At 39.9% G+C, this 19,357-nt stretch overlaps 2 protein-coding genes across 2 annotated transcripts; one reads left to right on the top strand and one right to left on the bottom strand.

The window, feature by feature from the left end:
* The first annotated feature begins 1,492 nt into the window (after positions 1–1,492).
* LOC115796678 (protein mono-ADP-ribosyltransferase PARP14-like) lies at positions 1,493–14,708 on the top strand. Its single transcript, XM_030753039.1, has 15 exons — positions 1,493–1,752; positions 3,873–4,036; positions 4,573–6,651; positions 7,250–7,486; positions 7,564–7,788; positions 7,934–8,000; positions 8,589–8,735; positions 8,851–8,910; positions 9,020–9,196; positions 9,461–9,599; positions 9,701–9,756; positions 12,060–12,752; positions 12,887–13,020; positions 13,110–13,287; positions 13,402–14,708. The coding sequence occupies exons 1-15, from the start codon at positions 1,578–1,580 to the stop codon at positions 13,680–13,682; spliced, it is 4,812 nt and encodes a 1,603-aa protein (XP_030608899.1). The 5' UTR covers positions 1,493–1,577; the 3' UTR covers positions 13,683–14,708.
* On the bottom strand, positions 14,698–18,082 carry LOC115797036 (complement C1q tumor necrosis factor-related protein 6-like). Its single transcript, XM_030753518.1, has 3 exons — positions 17,812–18,082; positions 15,260–15,388; positions 14,698–15,086 (listed from the first exon to the last, which is right to left on the bottom strand). The coding sequence occupies exons 1-3, from the start codon at positions 18,080–18,082 to the stop codon at positions 14,803–14,805; spliced, it is 684 nt and encodes a 227-aa protein (XP_030609378.1). The 3' UTR covers positions 14,698–14,802.
* Between the last annotated feature and the right edge of the window lie 1,275 nt (positions 18,083–19,357).

Below are 19,357 nucleotides of genomic sequence, written 5' to 3'. Positions count from 1 at the left end.
TGGTTCCTGAGGCTGTGTGTGTGATAGGACAATGCTGCCATCTGTAGGACAGTCACAGTAAAATCCACTCACTGGTCACTTTAGTAGATATTCACTTTACTAATACTGGGTTAGACCTCCGTTTGGCTCCAGATAAGCTTCAGTTCTTAGTGGCACAGATTCAACAAGGTGCTGGAAGCCTTCCTCAGTGATTTTGGTCCATCCACAGAGATGGTGGATGGTGGGAAAATCTCAGTAGCTCAGCAGTTTCAGAAACACTCAGACCAGCCTGCCTAACACCAACAACCATGTCACATTCAAAGTCACTTACATCACCTTTCCTCCCCATTCTCTTTGAAGTTCAGCAGGTTGTCCTGACCATGTCTACATGTCTAAGTACACTGAGTTGCCGACTTAGATATTTGTGCTAACAATGAATTGAACAGGTGTACCTAATAAAGGGGCAGGTGGGTGTATAGACCCATAAGTTGTAGTGGGTGGCACGGTGGCAGCAGCAACAAAAAGGTTCAGGATTTGAAGCTGGTCTTTGTGTGTGTAGTTTCAGGTTCTCCTTGACCCCTTTGGTTCTTCTCTTTTGCCCCACTGACCAAAGATACACATGTTGGGTTCATTAGAGAATCTAAATTTCTGTGGATGTGAGCTACTGCAGTTTTCTGTCTCTCTGTGTTAACCCCGTAGGCTCTAACCTCTTGCACAGCCCTAGTTATTTATGCAAAGATAAGAGCTCCACCCACCCTAACAGCTGCAGAGACATTCAGAACTGATGCCGAGTCAGCACGTGCTAACCAGGTATCTTATCCTTTGTACACATCAATGCTGCTTTTCCTTTAATTTGTCACAGATCTGTATTGTTGTACTGTACTGCATTTTTCTATATATGTGCAATCCAAATGTGATTATCAAATTTCTTGACAAACATTAGTTTAACATGTGTTACTACTGTGTGTTTACTGTTTGAGATCAGTGAATAACTAATCACAGGTTAGATTTTGACAGAATTTAGCAACATAATAGTAAATAAATAAATACAATCTGAAGTAACACTGTAACTGTATTTTCTCTTCTGTTTTCCTGATTCAGGAACATCTGAATGACTACTTTCTTCACTGCTTTGATTCACTCACATTGAAATAGTGTTTATTAATTTTAAAATCATATTTTTGTATTGTGGGAGACATTGTGAGGACGTGAATACATGGGTGATGCAGTAAATAACTTTACCTGTAAAGTATCATCATCATCATCATCATCATCATAAGGCCTTGGCTTTAGAAACTTAGACACCTTAAATGTAAAGCACCAGTGTTTATTATTTTTTCTATTAAAAAATAACTGCGTATTGAGCAGATTATATGAGTAAATACTCTATTATTTCTGTAATTAGACAAAAAAAAAAGGCTGTTGATGGAATTAATTTGCAGCTAAACCCGTCAGGAAGGAGGAAGTGCTGTCAGTGACAGCTGCTGACGTCATATCTGAGCGTAATAAAGCGCTGAGTCGCTGAGCGTCTCAGTCTCTGTATTAGAGCCATGTATTAGTCCTGTATGTGAAATTACTGAATCTGCGGACTCTGCATTATGGGGGACATTTACCAGTATCCCGTTTTCTTCGAGTGTGTCGGTCTGAGCCCGGAGCAACAGAAGAGGATAGAAAATTATTTCCATATTCGTCGCAAATCGGGCGGCGGGGAGTGTGGCTCGGTGACAAACGTAAACGACAAAGTTTACAGCATTGCTTTCAAGGAGCGAGAGGGTGAGTCCCGTGAAAAGATTTGAATAAGGAGATTTTTGATTTCTTCTTCCGCTGAAAAATGTTTTACTTGGACGAAAGTTTAAGTATGAAAACGGTTTATATGACTCGATTCTATTTGATTATTTATACTGTGTGCTTTAAAGAAGGTTTGTCGTTTTTACTGTGGATGTTTGGTTACTTTTTAAAAGAAATGAAATGTAGAGATTCACTGTCAAAAACAAGAAAGTGTAGTTTCACTTTCACTCTCAGCTGTTTGTTGGGACTGACGAGTGGGGTGTTACCGCGCGCATGCTCCGAGGGAAAGTATCCAGTGGCGGATCTAGGATTTTTCTGAGTAAGGGGCCATCAAGGGGTCACAGTATTCATAGAGGGGCCAAGTATTTGTGGTAGATGTGGTGATATACAGAGCAATAAAAATTAAAGCTATTACATTAAAGTTACAGTAAATCTTATCACCATGAGGTGTAAGAATTCAGTGGACTTATATGCTGTTTCACTAAATAACAATATCAGACATTTCATAGATTACAGCCGGGATCCTCACATCCAGGCCTCGAGGGCCGGTGTCCTGCAGCTTTTAGATGTGTCCCTGATCCAACACATCTGAATCAAATGGCTGAATTACCTCCTCAGTGTGCAGTCAAGTTCTCCAGAGTCCTGCTAATGACTTCTATATTTGACTCAGGTGTGTTGAAGCAGAGACACATCTAAAACCTGCAGGACACCGGCCCTCAAGGCCTGGATGTGAGGATCCCTGGATTACAGCATTAACTGTTGTTGCTCTCCCTAAATGATTTCTGACCTGATGAAAAGGGGCTGGAGGTGCTCTGCTCTGGACCAGCCTCTGGTCTACTGTGTCCTGCTGCTCTCTCCCTCCTCTCACCCTGCTCATTTTCAACTGGCGGACTCACTCTGCTCAAAAACTGCTGAATTCCCGCCTGAGACTGACCCTTTCTTTTCGTATTCTTCTCTATCACTGCCAAACATTATAGTTAATGTTAACACACAAGTGCAAATCAAAAAGAAGTACATGAATTAGTAAAATGCTAACATTCATTTCCAAACACAAGTAGGGCCTTAGTTAACATTACTCTTAACTAACTTTGTTTCTTACTTTAATGTTTATCAGACTTGCGCTGTGACAGCTGTGAATACAAAGGGATTTATGACTTATCATTACCAACAAACTCCTCAAACTGGCATCGGTTGTCGGTTAAAAAATCTTTCTCCACGAGATCGTTCAAATCTTCTTTGTCTTCAGTAAGCATTATTCACGCTGGACATTCCTATTTGGCTCATTAGCGCTACTGGTGTTTTGGCATGGAATTGCATCCACCTACAATTTGATCCTCGTTCTCGGACAAAGGACAGATGAGTGACAGGACAGGGGCACTTCAGGGGGCCAATCAGATTTCAGATGGGGCCAATGCCCCTGTGGCCCCGCCCCTAGAACCGCCCCTGAAAGTATCCAAAACAGAGCGCCGTCATTTGGTGGGGGGCAAATACAACTGACCAAAATAAAAGAGGACACAGCGTCCAAGTAGAGATCAAATCTCCTTGTCTGAGAAGTGAAAGTTCTTAAAATTTGGGGGCTTTTGGCAAGAAAAAAAAAAATCAAATCAAATCAAAAGTTAGAAATCAGTTTCCTGGCAAGCCACTCATCATTTCAGCTCCACCTCCAGTGAGAATTATAATTGTGTTTTCTCCATGTTTTATATGCTAAATCTCAAAAATATAAACATGCAGAAGGCGTAAAAGTGCACTATAATGCTGTTATAAAGAAAATAGAAACATACTTATCCAGTCAAGTAGAAAAACCTCAAGCCTAAGAGGTTCAAGGGCAGCAGTAAAAGCAAATACCAAAGCCTGTCCTTCATTCCAGCTACTCATGATTCCACAGATAACTCCCTCTAATGGGAAGGGTGAGTCTGTTAGCATGCCACAAACTGGATATCCATGGCAGCACACATCTGACGTGCTCAGTGCACAAGAAGAATGCAGGATCTGACATTTCACACACTTGATTTTATTTAAATAAACACAGGGAAATAAAGCACAGTGGTTAAAAAAACACCCTGAAAGCTAGGCTTTAAAATAATGTCCTTTCCCCCCTGTTTTAGCTCAGCAAAGAGTCCTGCAAAAATCTCAGCATGAGCTCAACTTTCCAGATTGTACTCTGGTTCTTAACGTGAGAAACAGCCCAGCACCTCACAGCTCCTCGCCCATCTCCCCCTCATCTCCAGGCCAGCCAGTTAGCCTAACACCTGACGTAAGCTCATCACAGGTCAGTGTGGAAAATGTCCCTCTATAAAATGTTATTGAGCTGTAAAAGGCCCACAGTATAACTGTAAAGAAAAAGAACGAACACTTATTTTAGTTGGTTAGATACAGAATGAGAGTAAAGGTGTTTGTTTGTGAAGGATCCAGATTTATGAAACTTGTAAAATGAGTAAAAAGAAAATGATGCAGAGGTCAGACAGCATGCACAACAGAGGAAAATCCAGCACAAGCAAGCAGGGAGTGGTGACAACAGGACTGATAAAGACAGAGGCAGAGAAACAAAGGCCATATTCACACACACACAGAGACACACAAAGGACTGACGTTGCACAGGTAGAGCAGATTAAGACAGCCATAGACACACAAGGGAGGAGCTACTCTAAAAATAAACAATATCAACCTTTACTTTAAGACTTAAATGAACTAAAGTTATTAATACACAAGTTTAAATGTGGAAATTTCATTTTTTTTTATGTTCCACATGTTTTTTGTTCTTTTGATTGATTATTAATAAATGCTATTTGCCACATCTTTCTGCAGAAGCAGCAGCCCTCTCTTGCATCGAGCCTGCCACCCTGTGGTGAAGACTATGAGCCAGAGGTCGATAGCTATCTTCTCCGTTACCTAACCGAATGTCCAAACGCCGAGAAAGAACTGGCGACAGAGCTTGCCTCTGTGAACTGCTCTGCTCAGATTTTCCCAGATAAGGTTTTAGTCAGAAGGTTATCCCAGCCTGGTGCTGTAGATGATAAGTGGAAAGCTGAGGTAAAGAAAGTTTTTGATGGCTACCTCATCCACTATGAAGTGGATCCTCGCAAAGTCAAAGCTTTGCTCCAGTCCTCCAGGTCTCCTCAGCAAATGGATGAGGTAAAGGTGTACTGCGAGGCTGGGTTGACAGTTGTGGTTGGGAAACGGTCTCATGTGGAGGCCAAGTTATTGGAATTCGAAGACACAAACGTAAAAAGTCAAGCATCAGGTCTGAGTGAGAAGCAAACTAGTCGTCGACTTGGTGAAGCCAAACTCCGCCTCCTCTGGGGAGAGATTGAGCAAGGTTTGGGGGAACGTTTTCCAGAAGTGAAGGCCACACAGGGTGATGCAGGTCAGCTGGTTCTGGAAGGTTCTGTGGAGGACATTCTTAAGGCTGGACAGCTGGTATCTGAGAAGGAGCAGTTGGTGTCAGAGTGCACAGTTTCTGACAAGAGCCCACAGTTTTTGGCCTTCCTGAGAAGAGTTTACGGAGGACCAGGGGTGCTAGGGGATTTTTTGGGTGTTGGTGACAAAGTGGAAATAGAGTTAAGAGACACAGAGCTACATTTCTTTGCATTCTCGGCTAATAAACTCCATGATGCAGAAAAAAAAGTGCAAGAAAAATTCAAGGATGTCAGGTTTGATGTTCCTACCTGCTCTGCTGTGCCACCGGAACTTCGGGAAAAACTTAATTCCAAGACAAATGAGTTGAACCAAGGGCAGTGCAGGGCTCAAGTTGTGTTTGGCTTAGACAGCATGGTACACTTAGTGGGCCACACCAAAGAGGTTGAAGAACTGAGTGACATTGTCACACAATTTATTTTGGATCAGTCAAGTGTAGAAGGACAGGTCATTCTCCCTTTTCCGGAGTTAGTAGATTGCTTAACGGAGCTGTTACACCTGCTTAATTTTGACTTTTCAGGGATTACCATACATCCTTTACCATTTTCCTCTCAACCAATGGTAGTACTGGAAGGTCCATCTGGAAAAGTGACTGAGGTTAGGAATAGGCTGGGTCCACTTCTGCAGTCACTTGTTCAGGACAGAGTCACCATTAGCATGCCAGGGGCAGTAAGGTTTTTTGAAGGTCTCGCTGGAAAAGACAGCCTCTTAAGTGTTGGTCAATCTCACAAATGTCTCCTACAGCTTGAAGAACAACCTCAGATTTGTAGACAAAATTCAGGAGTTGCCAAATACAACCTTTGTGATGGGCTCCAGGTGCTGGTGTGTCAGGGTGACATCACCACACAATATGCTGATGCCCTGGTGAATGCTGCTAATGAAGACCTGGACCATGGTGGTGGTGTTGCTGCTGCGCTGAGTAAAGCAGGCGGTCCTCAGGTGCAGAAAGAGAGTAAAGCCCTAGTGAAACAGACTGGAAAAATCTCTACAGGCGATGTGGTGGTGACCACAGGTGGAAACCTAAAATGCAAGAAACTGCTGCATGTAGTTGGGCCTGTAGGTGGAAAGTGTGGTGGCAAAGAGAGAGCATTGCTGGAAAAGGCTGTCCGCTCTGCTCTGGATTTAGCAGAAATGATGGAGTTCAAATCCATCGCCATGCCCTGTATCAGCTCCGGCTTGTTCCACGTTCCTCTCACTGTGTGCTCTGAGGCTATAGTAACTGCCATTAAAGAGTTTGGTAGTCAGGGAGGTCGAAGTCTGAGCAAAATCATCCTGATTGATAAGAAAGGAGAAGTGGTGAGGTCCATGCAGGAAGCATGTGACAAGATTCTCCCAGGGACAAGTCCAAGAAATTATTTGGGATTCCAGCCAAACCCATCTGTCCTAAACACTGTAGGAGGAGCCACTGCTGGAGCTGCTGGAGGCGGTGTCCAAGTAGAGATCATTCAGGGAGCACTCGAGACCCAGCAGGTAATACACTAATTGGTATAAACGTTAATACTTAATTTAGGTCTTCTGCAGGAGTTACTATGAGGTCTGTTTACACATAGAGTAGATGCTACATAGAGCCCAGTCCTGCTCGTTGTTATCTGCCATTTGCCAATATATTGGAATCTGCATTTATAACTGTTGATAAATGCAAATTTCAAAAGTAAAGGATTGCAAGGATTGTCCACCAGAGGGCATTACACCCAAATTTCCCCTCTGTGGGACAATAAAGGATGTTTCTTCTTCTGTGACTTTGCTGTTGGCACCACAAGCTTGGAGCCTCAAACGCAACAACCAGCTGATCCGCCCAGAGTCGGGTAGAGCGTAAACAAGTAATCCATGATTTGTTGTAACAATAAAACAAAATTATTTTTAAGCTACATTGTCATGTTATTTTAGTAAATACTCACCAATAACTGCATATCAAATATTCATCTGAAAGGAAAGAATTATTGGCCAATACATTATATTCTTAAATACCCCCCAAATTTGGTATCAGTCTTATAAATCCTATACTGGTTAGCTCTTAAGTTCAACATGATCTTTGGTTGGAATTTAATATTTTTTTCTTTTCTCTTAGGTTGATGCCCTGGTATCTCCCATGGTTGCCCATGATCCTCTCTCTTCCCGTGTTGGAAATGTTCTGTCCAATGTGGTTGGCCCTCAGATGACTGCAAGGTTTAACAGGGAAGCAGGAGGCGCGACACTGCCTGGTGAAATAGTCCTTGTGGAGAACTTACCTCCCCTGACATGCAAAGCACTGATCTTCCTCAACCTAGTCCCCTGGGACAACAATCAAAATGGAACAGCAGTGCAGGTGAATTATGGAATATTTAAAATGTTTTTATAGGTTTTTGTGTAGTTTACAATGCTTATAATAAATGAATCTTTCAGGCGCTGAGACAAGGAATCAGAAAAATTCTGGCTTCCTGTCAGATCAGAGGTTTTAGTTCAGTGGCTCTTCCTGTGGTAGGGACCGGTGCTGTCCTGCGTTTCCCTCACAGCGTGGTATCCAGGGTTCTGCTGGAGGAGGTTGGCACATTTGAAAAGAACAGAAACAACAGTGCACCTTTCCTGGTTCGCATTGTGATTCATCCCAGTGACAAAGAGTCAAGCAAGGTAAAGGGCAGTTCCTTATTTTTTTTTTTTTTTTAAATGTGAAGGCTCTAAATTTGTTGCTCATTGAAGAATGTGTCACCACAAAGAGGTCATAGAACTAATCAAAACAAAAAAGAAAAACTTTCCCTTTTTTTCCCCCTTGCAGGCCTTCCAGTCTGCACAGGGAAACGTGCATCTCAGAGGATTCACCAATGATGCAAACCCAGGTCAAGGTTAGAATTGTTCCATTTTGAGTTTCAGTTTGAGAAAAACCTGGGTAAATTGCTACTTTACAACTTATCCTTAAGAACACATATTATTTATTATATTAATTATTTGATTCCACGACGTGGTAGGGAAATATAACAGCATTAATAGAAGACAATATATTGTTTAAATCTAATGATGGTATTTGTAAGTGTATAAAATGCCATTGCACTTTTAGTATAACATTGAAAGCAGTGTTTAATCTGGTAAATTTATATTTAGGTAAATGTGTATATACTGTATTGTTTGTTTGCTATACAACCAGAAAAATGATATTGATTTAATTTAATAAAAATGTGAGAGAAACGCCTCACTGTTAACTTTTTAGGTTTCTAGCTGTCTTCCTGAGATACCTCTATAAACATGCAGTCTTAGGAAAGTACTACTTACGTTAAACCAAAGTAATGGGGCCAAAAAAGTTAAAAGAAAACAAAACACTTATTTTTCTGTCCTTCACATCGACCCATTTGATTTAAACTTGATTGTGAATATTTGCCATCTCACATTCAACCATCACACTTCCTTTCTTTATTTATTTATTTATGTGACTTTAGAGTCCTTCTACCGCCATGTCTCTGTGACTGACCATGAGGTCACAACCATGCTGGGTGGAGTCAAGCTTCAGATGGTTCGCGGAGACATCACAAATGGGGCCACTGATGTCATTGTCAACACAACTGACTTCTCTAACAACCCTTCTGGTATGATCTACATGTTTTATTTAATACCAAATATGCTAACATGACCACATGAGTATTCTCTTTATTTTGTTTATACTGGATACGACTCTACGTTTGTACCTAACTTTGTCTGCAGGTGTCTCCAAAGCCATTTTGACTGCAGCGGGACCCACTGTCCAAGCAGAGTTAGCACAAAGTAAGTCTTAGGAATGATGCTAAACACTAAACAGTTTTAGGTTTTGATTTAATAATCTTTACATAGAAAATAAACATTATTTATCTTTTTTTTTTTTTCTCTCTTCCAGAAGGAAATCCATCAGATGACATGTGCACCACAGGACCCGGGATGCTGAGATGTAAGGAAATCATCCACGCTCGCTTTCACTGTGATCCTCAGTTGATTCACAAGAAATGCAAAAAGATATTGGAGTCGTGTGAAAGCAAAGGCTATAACTCGGTGTCCTTCCCAGCTATCAACACCGGTTTGTACTCTGTTCCTGTGTGTATGCTGATGTATGCAGATGTGTTTGTAAGTGATTGTGTGTACTTCTGCATCTTATTAGTAGCAAATTAGTTTATATTGTTAGAAAAGGCTCATATATAAATAAGTGTTTTTAAACACATTGTATAATTAAAATAAAATAACTATACAAGAGCTATAAGAACAACTAGTTACTGTAACAATGTACAGTAAGTGGCGTTGAGCACATTATTATTTTCTCAATAACTGTCCTGTATCCCTTCAGGAATGGCTGGTATGGCCTATGATAAAGCTTGTAAAGCCATGCTGGATGGGATGGCCTCAGCTATTGCAAAGACTAAACCAAAGTATCTCTCGCTCATCCACATTGTCATCATGGAACAACCAGTCTTCCAGGCTTTCAGGTTTGAAACAAATTTTCTTCACATCGTAAGACTGACTTATAGCAAGTATTCTTTTCACAATTCCTGTTTTAAATGGCCTGTCCTGTGATGTCTTTCTGTAGAACAGAGCTGGAGAATCGCTTTGGACAAATAGTCCCCTGTCACATCAGCCTGAGAGGTTTGTTATCATTTCAAATTCTTGAAAGTTGTCTTCTATATCCCTGCTGAACATTTGAGTTTCTTCTGTAAACCAGGACTCTAGTGAAAGGTTAATTAAGCAGTGAGCATTAGAAGGCTGTGAGTCTGTTCATTAAATCAGCGTGCCAACATGCTCAAATATTCTTTGCAGTTAATGTTTACTATCACGAGCAGTTTTCACTCATGCACTGCATCGCTGAACTTTCCCAATGACATTCCTCAACAGAGATTCACTTCAATTCAGTTCAGTTCAGTTCAGTTCAATTCAATTCAATTCAATTCAATTCAGTTTTATATATACAGCGCCAGATCACAACAAACAGTTGCCTCAAGGCACTTTGTATTGTAGGTAAAGACCCTACAATAATACAGAGAAAACCCAACAGTCAAAATGAAGTGGGAAGGAAAAACTCCCTTTTAACAGGAAGAAACCTCCAGCAGAACCAGGCTCAGGGAGGGGGGGTCATCAGCTGCAACCAGTTGGGGCTGAGGGGAGAGAGACAGGACAAAAGACATGCTGTGGAAGAGAGCCAGAGATTAATAATAATTAATGATTAAATGCAGAGTGGGGTATAAACAGAGTAAATAAGTTGAATGAAAAGAAACATTGCATTATGGGAACCCCCCAGCAGACTAGGCCTATAGCAGCATAACTACGGGATGGTTCAGGGTCACCTGATCCAGCTCTAACTATAAGCTTGATCAAAAAGGAAAGTTTTAAGCCTAATCTTAAAAATAGAGAGGGTGTCTGTCTCCCGAATCCAAGCTGGGAGCTGGTTCCACAGAAGAGGGGCCTGAAAGCTGAAGGCTCTGCCTCCCATTCTACTCTTAAGTATCCTAGGAACCACAAGTAAGCCAGCAGTCTGAGAGCAAAGTGCTCTGTTGGGGTGATATGGGACTATGAGGTCTTTGAGATAAGATGGGGCCTGATTATTCAAGACCTTGTAGGTGAGGAGAAGAATTTTAAATTCTATTCTAGATTTAACAGGGAGCCAATGAAGAGAAGCCAATATGGGAGAAATCTGCTCTCTTTCTAGTCCCTGTCAGTACTCTAGCTGCAGCATTTTGGATCAGCTGAAGGCTTTTCAGGGAGATTTTAGGACAGCCTGAAAATTACAATAGTCCAGCCTAGAAGTAATAAATGCATGAATTAGCTTTTCAACATCAGTCTGAGAAAGGATGTTTTTAATTTTAGAAATATTGCACAAGTGCAAAAAAGTGGTCCTACATATTTGTTTAATATGTGCATTGAAGGACATATCCTGGTCAAAAATGACTCCAAGATTTCTCACAGTGTTACTGGAGGCCAAAGTAATGCCATTCAGAGTGGGTATCTGGTTTGACACCATGTTTCTAAGATTTGTGGGGCCAAGTACAAGAACTTGAGTTTTAACTGAATTTAGAAGCAGGAAATAGGAAATGTGTGTGAGAACTCAGGTCAGACATTTAAACTGCCAGCTAGTGAAAAGTCTGTGATGTTCAAATGCACCAATAGTAATAGCTGTGTGATTCACAGCTAGCTCTTGTCATAGGTAATGTATAAAGGATGGATTGATTTCCAGTCTCAGCCTCAATTATGATGCTTGGCCCCCACCATGTTGGGTTTTTGGAGCCAAGAATTACCATATTTAGCCTAGAAGATAGAGTAAGTATCCTTACTGGCCAAGTAATGGTAAGCAGCAGGATAAGAACATGGTAGAATTTCACTCACCAAACCTGGGGTACAAATGTCTTGAATGGGCTGAAGGGCTACCACACATCAATTAACAGATAATTCCACAAAAAAAAGAAAAAGAAAATGCCCAAAAGGCACCAACACCACAAACAGGGATGAGGGTCCAGTTCAGGGACTCAAATAGGTGGAGATGAAGCCTTATAGACTGCAGTCATCTAAAGACTAACGAATTAGCATTGGCTAAGTTTGATGGATTGGATTTGGTTTGGGCATGACTTTATGAATTTTATTATTAGAAAAGGAAATGAACCAATGAGGAATTAGAAACATCAGAGACTCACCAGATTTATTACAACTTCCATCCATTCATTTTCTTCCACTTATCCAATTCAAGGTCATGGGGGGCTGAAGTCTATCTGTCCTTTGGGAATACTGAAAATGTAAAGCAACTTCACAATAATCTATCTAATGCCTTATTTCAATCTGAACCACAGTCACAATATAACCATCATAGTGGCACTACAGAAGAAGCTGATGGTCAATATTTATTATTTTACAGGAGGTAAAACCACAACAGCCCATTTAATTATTTTTCCATTATTTTATAGAAAAAGCCAAACAAAAGCTCAAGAAGTGGCAAGAGAGACATTCGAAATTCTTCTCATCAGCGGCACCACAAGAGAAAACCTTTGTGTCCTCAAAACCTCACCCAGCTGTGATTCATGTAATTAGTTGTGGTCATGATATCACCATCCGAAGTGATCTGGAGGCGATGCTGCAGAAACAACTGATAAAGAGGGAAGTGGATGTGGATGATATTTCCAGGCTTGATCCCATGGAGCTCGATGCGGTGCAGGCAAAAGTCAAAGTCTTAGGAATAAGCCTGGAGAACAAGAGATGCCAAAGTTCGGAAAATAGCAGAGCTGGAAACGCATTCAGACCTGATGCAAGAGATCGGTCAGGAAAAGACGTCTATGTGCTGGAAGGCCTAAAGGAGGACGTTTTAAGTGTCACTGACCTTATAAGCAGAGCAACCCAAAAAGCACTTAGTAAAGATCTTCTGGATAAAGAAGAAGCAATGGTGGCTCTTAATGTCCAGTGGTCTTTAAAGGACAAAAATGGAGAATGGCAGGAGGTGAGTCTGCATGACAACTACAAGCTGGAATACGCTTACTCACAGAACCAAAAGTTTGACATGGTTGCACCAGACGGCTCAAGGGTGATCGCAGACCCGAAAGCACGAGAAGCCAGAAACGTCATGACAGGAATTACATTAAGCCTAAAAAGGACCGAGTCTGGAGGTACATCACATTTTGTAGCTTCTCTTTTTTTGTTTTTTTGGTTAATTTGTTTTTACCATAGAAGTGATACCTCACTGCTTATTTCAGCCAGCTATCCAAAACCATCTAATTATTTTGTGTGGCTTCCACTTTAGCACTGGAGTTACCAAAACACTGGGACCCTATGCAGGAAGAAATGTTCAAAAAGGTGGAGCTGCAGCCTAACTCGCAGGAGTACCGGGACATAGCCAAGGGTTTCCTGAAAACAGCTAAATACAACATTTGCAAAGTGAGTATGCTAACAGAAAATCATGCTGGCTATAGATATTTAATCATAAAACCCCAAATGCAATTCACTTATTTGTTTTCTGACCTCAGATTGAGCGTGTGCAAAACTTCTACCTGTGGAACGCCTATAGTGTGTGTAAGCAGCGCATACTTGCCAAGAATGGACCAGCAGCATTAGGTGAGATGACTCTCTACCATGGCACATCGGCTGAGGCGTGCCACTGCATCGAACGGGACAGATTTGACAGGAGTTATGCAGGACAACACGGTAAGGTGTTTTTAAAATGTTTTTATTAAATCTCCCAGCAAGAAGCAAATAATCCTAAAATGTTAAACTCGTATTAAAAATTTTTTTTTTTTTTTTTTTGTGATTCTATCACAGCTGCCAGGTATGGAAGAGGTGTTTACTTTGCAGTCAATGCAGAATATTCAGCTCAAAGGTTTTCCCCAGCAGACGCAGCAGGCTTAAAGCAGCTGTATGTTGTTCGCGTCCTGACCGGCCGCTACACGCTCGGTAATTCCAAGATGATTTCACCTCCTCCTCGAGGTTCAGATCCCACTGACTGCTACGACAGTTTGGTGGACAACCAGCAGAATCCCACCATGTTTGTGATCTTCCATGATGACCAGGCCTACCCGCAATACCTTATTACCTTCAAATGAGGAAGACTGAGGAAGTCATGCATCAACGCTGCAGGGTCAAAGAAATGTACCGCACATTTCTACTTAGAATTATTATGATTAACTATGCTTATTTTGCCTTAAGTAATGTATCTCTGTAACATAGATTTAAGGTATACTAAAATCAAGTAGATATGTAAAGCAGACGTCATCTCAGCCAACCATTCATTATCAAGATGCAACATGTTCAAGAGATTGGAAAAAAAAAGTTATAACATTTGCCCCATTTAACATGCATTAAATTTGTATGACAGCTGGGATAGCCTCCAGCCCCACAGCAACCCTGAACAGGATAAGCAGAAGAGAATGGATAGATGGATGGAAATTTCTACATTACATAGTTCTTGATTACAACTCTTCTTGATTAGAACTGGAACCATTTCTTTAAAAGTTTTTACCATGATAGTCACCAACTCACTTAAAAATGGGTAGGAGTTAAATAAGTTTACTTAACTTAAATGAAATGTTACCTGTATTTCTTTAAGGACACATTATCATAAATTTTAAAAACTAGAATCCCTCAATCCTTTTTTATCTAAATTTATTTTAAACAAAAATCTATTAAAAGTGATCACAGTTTGACTAATATAAATATAAATTTTGCAAGTGTTAAATGAGTAAGGAAATCTAAATAATAAAAGAAAATAAGATTTTGTGAAAGCTGTATTCAAAGTAAACTGTTTTATCTGACGTTATAATGGTGGAGGAGCTCTGTCCAAGAAAATACCAGAACGAGGGGAGGACCGCATGTGTTTTCTCATTCTATAATATACTGTGTATTTTTCATGTGAAAAAAAAAAAAAAAAAAACACTGGAGTCAATGTCACATTAGGATCATAATAAAAATATCTTCATTAGATGCACTTTATTAAAAGTAAAAAGAATAATATGGAATGATAAAAGTAAAAGTAGAGTTTGATTTCCATTGCACATCAGAGTTTATCATTCTGTATGCATGACATCATGCAGAAATGCTCTCGTGCTGAATTTACTCTGCTGAATTTGACAAAATGGAAAATAAAATCTGCAGAAAATGTTACACCACATTTTGTCTCCTTTAAGCCACTATTAAAAGTCTGATCTGCCTCTTTTCACACAAGCTTCACAGTGGAAAAAGCAAAAATCCACTGAATGTGCAGTATTTATTCACATTATCACTGAGCTGTCGATTTTCCCAAAGGCGAACATTGATCTTGTCTCCAACTTGTAGCAGTAGGATAGCGCTGTTTGAGCCGCTGATGGGATGAGCTTGACTGTGACCATACCACGACACAATCCTGTTTCCATTGTGGTGCAGACTGCCACCACTGGTCCCAGTCTTTGCTCCCCACCAGAAAGAAGAAAAGGTGAAATAATAGACTCCTTTAACTGGTGCTGTAAAATACCCTGCATCAAATAACAATAATACAATAAGAGTAATTAACTCAATGAAGCTACTGTAGCACTGTGCATACAAACAAAACAGAAATACATCTTAAAGATTGCAAAAATGTCAGGATCAGACATACAAAACATTCAAATCAATAAATTTTTGTATATCCAACTATATGAATTCTGACCTGTTACTGGACTGTAATGTCCTCCAATGTTGGACAGAACGTGTTTGTAGACCAAAGGATACAGAAAATTTGCTGGACCAATGGTGGTATCTATTCCTAAGGCAGCAGAAAATGCCACCTGACGTTGCCCTAAAAACACCAATATTTTTTTTTAGATTGGCTCATTCAGTTAACTAACTAAATACATAAATAAATATTAATGATCAATTTTCACAGTTAAAACCATTTCACATTTTCATTATTATATTACTGCTCGAATAGAGTATAGCATCGAGTCAGTTAAACCTCTGGGATATTGACCTGGTCAGTTCAGTAGCAGAGGGGGTTGTTAATCAGTTTCAGCTGCTTTGATGTTAATGAAATGAACAACAGGCGCATTAGAGGAGTAACAATGAGACAACCCCAAAACAAGAATAGTTTTACAGAATAGAATATTTACTGTCACTGTACACACAAGTTGCACAAAGAAATTTAAAATCCTTCTAGGTGCCTCAACAATAAATAGAAAGTATGAATAGTAAAATAGTTTATAAAACAGAATACATAATTTATTTAGAGGAGGTGGAGGCCACTTACATTTTTTCCCACATCTTTTCTAATTGTTTTTTTGTTTTTGTTTTTTTACTAGTTTTGCATTTGTTAAGGTCAGCATCACTACTGGGGGCATAAGGCGATACCTGGACCATATCACCTTATCATCTATGCTATATGCATAGATGATCAAACTCCTCCAGGTTGGCACATTAAATAATTGCCAGAAGGTTTTATTATGTGTCCCAACACAGACTCATAAGCATGGTGGAGATTCCAGGAGACAGACAGTTACTCTAGGAGAGCTGGACAGGGCCATAGAAGGTCCTTAACCCATCAGCAAGGAGGAACAGGATGAACATTGCTAGAGCCCTACAAAATGACCTCCAGAAGGCCACTGGTGTGAATGTCTCTGATCAAACATTCAGAAACAGACTTGGTGGCCTGAGAGCTCGATGTCCTCTAGTGGGGGCCTGTGTTCACTATGGAGTCCAACTGGTATTTGCCATAGAATATCAGAATTGGCAGGTTTTCACAGATGAGAGCAGGGTCACCCTGACCACATGTGACACATGTGACAGATGTGAAAGGGTCTGGAGAACGTTATGCTGCTTGTAACATTGTTCAGCATGACTGGTTTGATGGTGGTCAGTGATGGTCTGGGGAGGCAAATTCATGGAGAGACACACAGACGTCTACAGGCTAGGCAATGGCACCCTGACTGCCATTAGCGATCGGGATGAAATCCTTGGACCGACTGTCAGACCCTACATTGGTGCAGTGGGTCCTGGATTCCTCCTGGTGCACGACAAAGAACGGCCTCATGTGTTGAGAGTTTGCAGTGAAATTTTGGCCTGCTGCATCGATTTTTTTTACATTACCTGTAAGGGATGTCTTTGAATTCAGCCCCTGTAGGTTGATAATTTTCATTTTCGTCAAAAAAATGTGGCAAACTTTTATTCCTAACACATTACCAAGTCAATATCAGTATAGATAGCCAGCATTAATTTTCCATTGAGATCTGATTTGTTTTTTAAGTGTTCCTTTATTTATATAATTTTATTTTTATTATTATTAATATTATTATTATTATTAGTAGTAGTAGTAGTAGTAGTAGTAGTAGTAGTAGTATAAAATTGAAACATTTCAAACTTCATTAGAACCTGTTAAAAAAAAATTAGCATTTGTATTTCACCAAATTTGGATTGCCTCTCTTCAGCTTTAAAAAATCTGCAATTAAGTGTAAACTTCAGCATTTTGTCATTGTCTTTAAATCATGTCTACACACAGCAGAAAATCCTAACGGTTGATGGAATTACATTTCAGTTTGATTTTAATTATACAGCACCAGTTTCCAACAAAGGCTGACACCAGAGGGCACAGAGAGATGGGACAAATCACACTCTATCACAAAGAGAAGACAATTAAAAAAAAAAAAAAAGTGGCATGTAAACACATGAGGAGTCAAAAGAAGGGAGTGGAGAAGAACGGGAAGTCCACCAGCAGCTGGAGCCTATAATAGCAGGACTAACTATAAGCTTTATCAAAATGGAAACTAAGACCTAATCTTAGAAGTAGAGAGGTGTCTGACACCTGAAACCAAAACTAGGAGCTGGTTGAACAGGAGAGGGGCCTGATAGCTGAAGGCTCTGCCTCCTATTCTGAATTTGGAAACTCTTGGAACCACAAGTAATCCTGAAGTCTGATATCTTAGTAATTTATTAGGACAATTAGGTATTTAAACTACCTTGTATGTGAGGATGAATTTAAATTCAGTTCCAGATTTTACAAAGAGAAAGTGAAGAGATCTTTCAGACGGCAGCAAATTTTCATGCTTTCCTAATGCTAGATTTTTCACCTGTTATGAGTTGAACTATTATAACGAAAATGTTTTTGTAAAAATCATCAAAGATCAGTGAGAAAAGAATATTTTCAAAATAAGTTACATGAACTGTTACATGGCTATATGGTTCATTATTATTGTTCATTCTTCAGTTCATTCTTACAAGATATTTTGTTACCTTCATACACTGTCCTGAGCTCAGTCAGTGTGTTAAGTGCAGCCACCTTCCTCTCACTGGCCTCCAACCTTCTGTTTGTTTCTTCGAGGGCTCTCACAGTGGCTTTCAGTCGCTCTTCTAGAGCCCCCAGTTCCTTCAGCACCATGTAGATGTTTGGGTCACATGAGTGGTCGGTTGTTTGATTCACTGTCAGGTCCTGATCACTTCCACCCTTGCATTCGGCTAAACCAGCAAGAAAACAAAGAACAATAATTACTGATAATTTCTCCATTCTTCAGGTTGGATGGTACTTTTGTACTTCACTGAATTCAGTGAAGTAGAAGACAATCTTTTCTAAAAGAGTCTGGATTAATCATTAAATGCAAAGCTGCTGAAAAACATTGTATAATCCTAAGATAATGGAATAAACTTTAGCCTTTTTCTTTATTGTCCATCCAGTTTGTTATTCAGGACTTTTATGGCATTCAAGGTCCATTAATATGGCAGGCTAGACCCTCCGATTTTGATTGACACCTCATTCGGCCAATCATGTAACTGGCCGCACCAAATCACCTGAGAAAGCTACGTGACGCCCTCTGAGTATTATTGGCTCTGGGAAACCCATTTCTTAACATCATTGGCCGAATGAGGTGTCAATCAAAATGGGAGGGTCTAGCCTGCCATATAAAATGCACTTAATACGGCCGGCGGATGAGACGTGGCCAGTTAATAAGCTATGAAAGGCGTTGTTCAGAGCCAATAATAACCAGAGGGCGTTATTAATTTTTTTTCAGGTGATTTTGGTGCTGCCAGTTAAGAGGTCAAAACCACTAGATTCACATTGCAACTATTTCAAACTTTTCATGCACAAAACATCACATGAACTTTTTTTTCAAAATTTTAATAGATATTGCTATAATATTCTCTCAATTCTAACAATGATCTGATAGTTTAACCTTTATTATATATTTGCAAGCAATGTCTAAGGTTAAAAGACGAGACAAAATAATAATTAATAAAAAGTGGGTATCCACTGTAATACCACAGTACTAGTACTCTATGCTTTAATCAGTCCCTCTGTTTGATGTTGTTGAAATTAATTTGGGTACACACAGTATTATAAAATATTGTCATTTCACTTACTCGGAGAGCTCTCGAAGGTCATGCCATCATTAAACAAGTCCTTTCTCTTCAGTGTGTGTCCCTACTTCCAGAAAAAATAAAAACAAAAACAACTTTGTTATTACATGTAAGGTGACACAAACTAAGGTGAGAAAAGATTTTGTCATTAGTAAATATTGATATAACCTACAGTACACCTGCCGTCAACCAGTTTAATACCTCTTTAAGTCAATGTCAAATGTTTGTAGTGGAGGAAAAAACTGCCTCCTTGTTCTGAAAGACTGAATTCTGTCCTTTCTTGATGAACAGTACAATGATGTGCATGTGAAGCCTCACTTGAAATCAAATCTATCTGACCCAGTAACTATGAATAGCTGCTTGTTTGTGCAGCAAGTGAACTTGAGCCTAAGAGAGAGAAAGACAGAGGGGATTTAAAAGTGGCAAA

The sequence above is a fragment of the Archocentrus centrarchus genome, chromosome 18 (genome assembly GCF_007364275.1).
Source record: "Archocentrus centrarchus isolate MPI-CPG fArcCen1 chromosome 18, fArcCen1, whole genome shotgun sequence".
Lineage (NCBI taxonomy): Eukaryota > Metazoa > Chordata > Actinopteri > Cichliformes > Cichlidae > Archocentrus > Archocentrus centrarchus.
The sequence above is the reverse complement of the archived record's forward strand: the minus strand, read 5'-3'. Positions and strand labels throughout refer to the sequence as shown.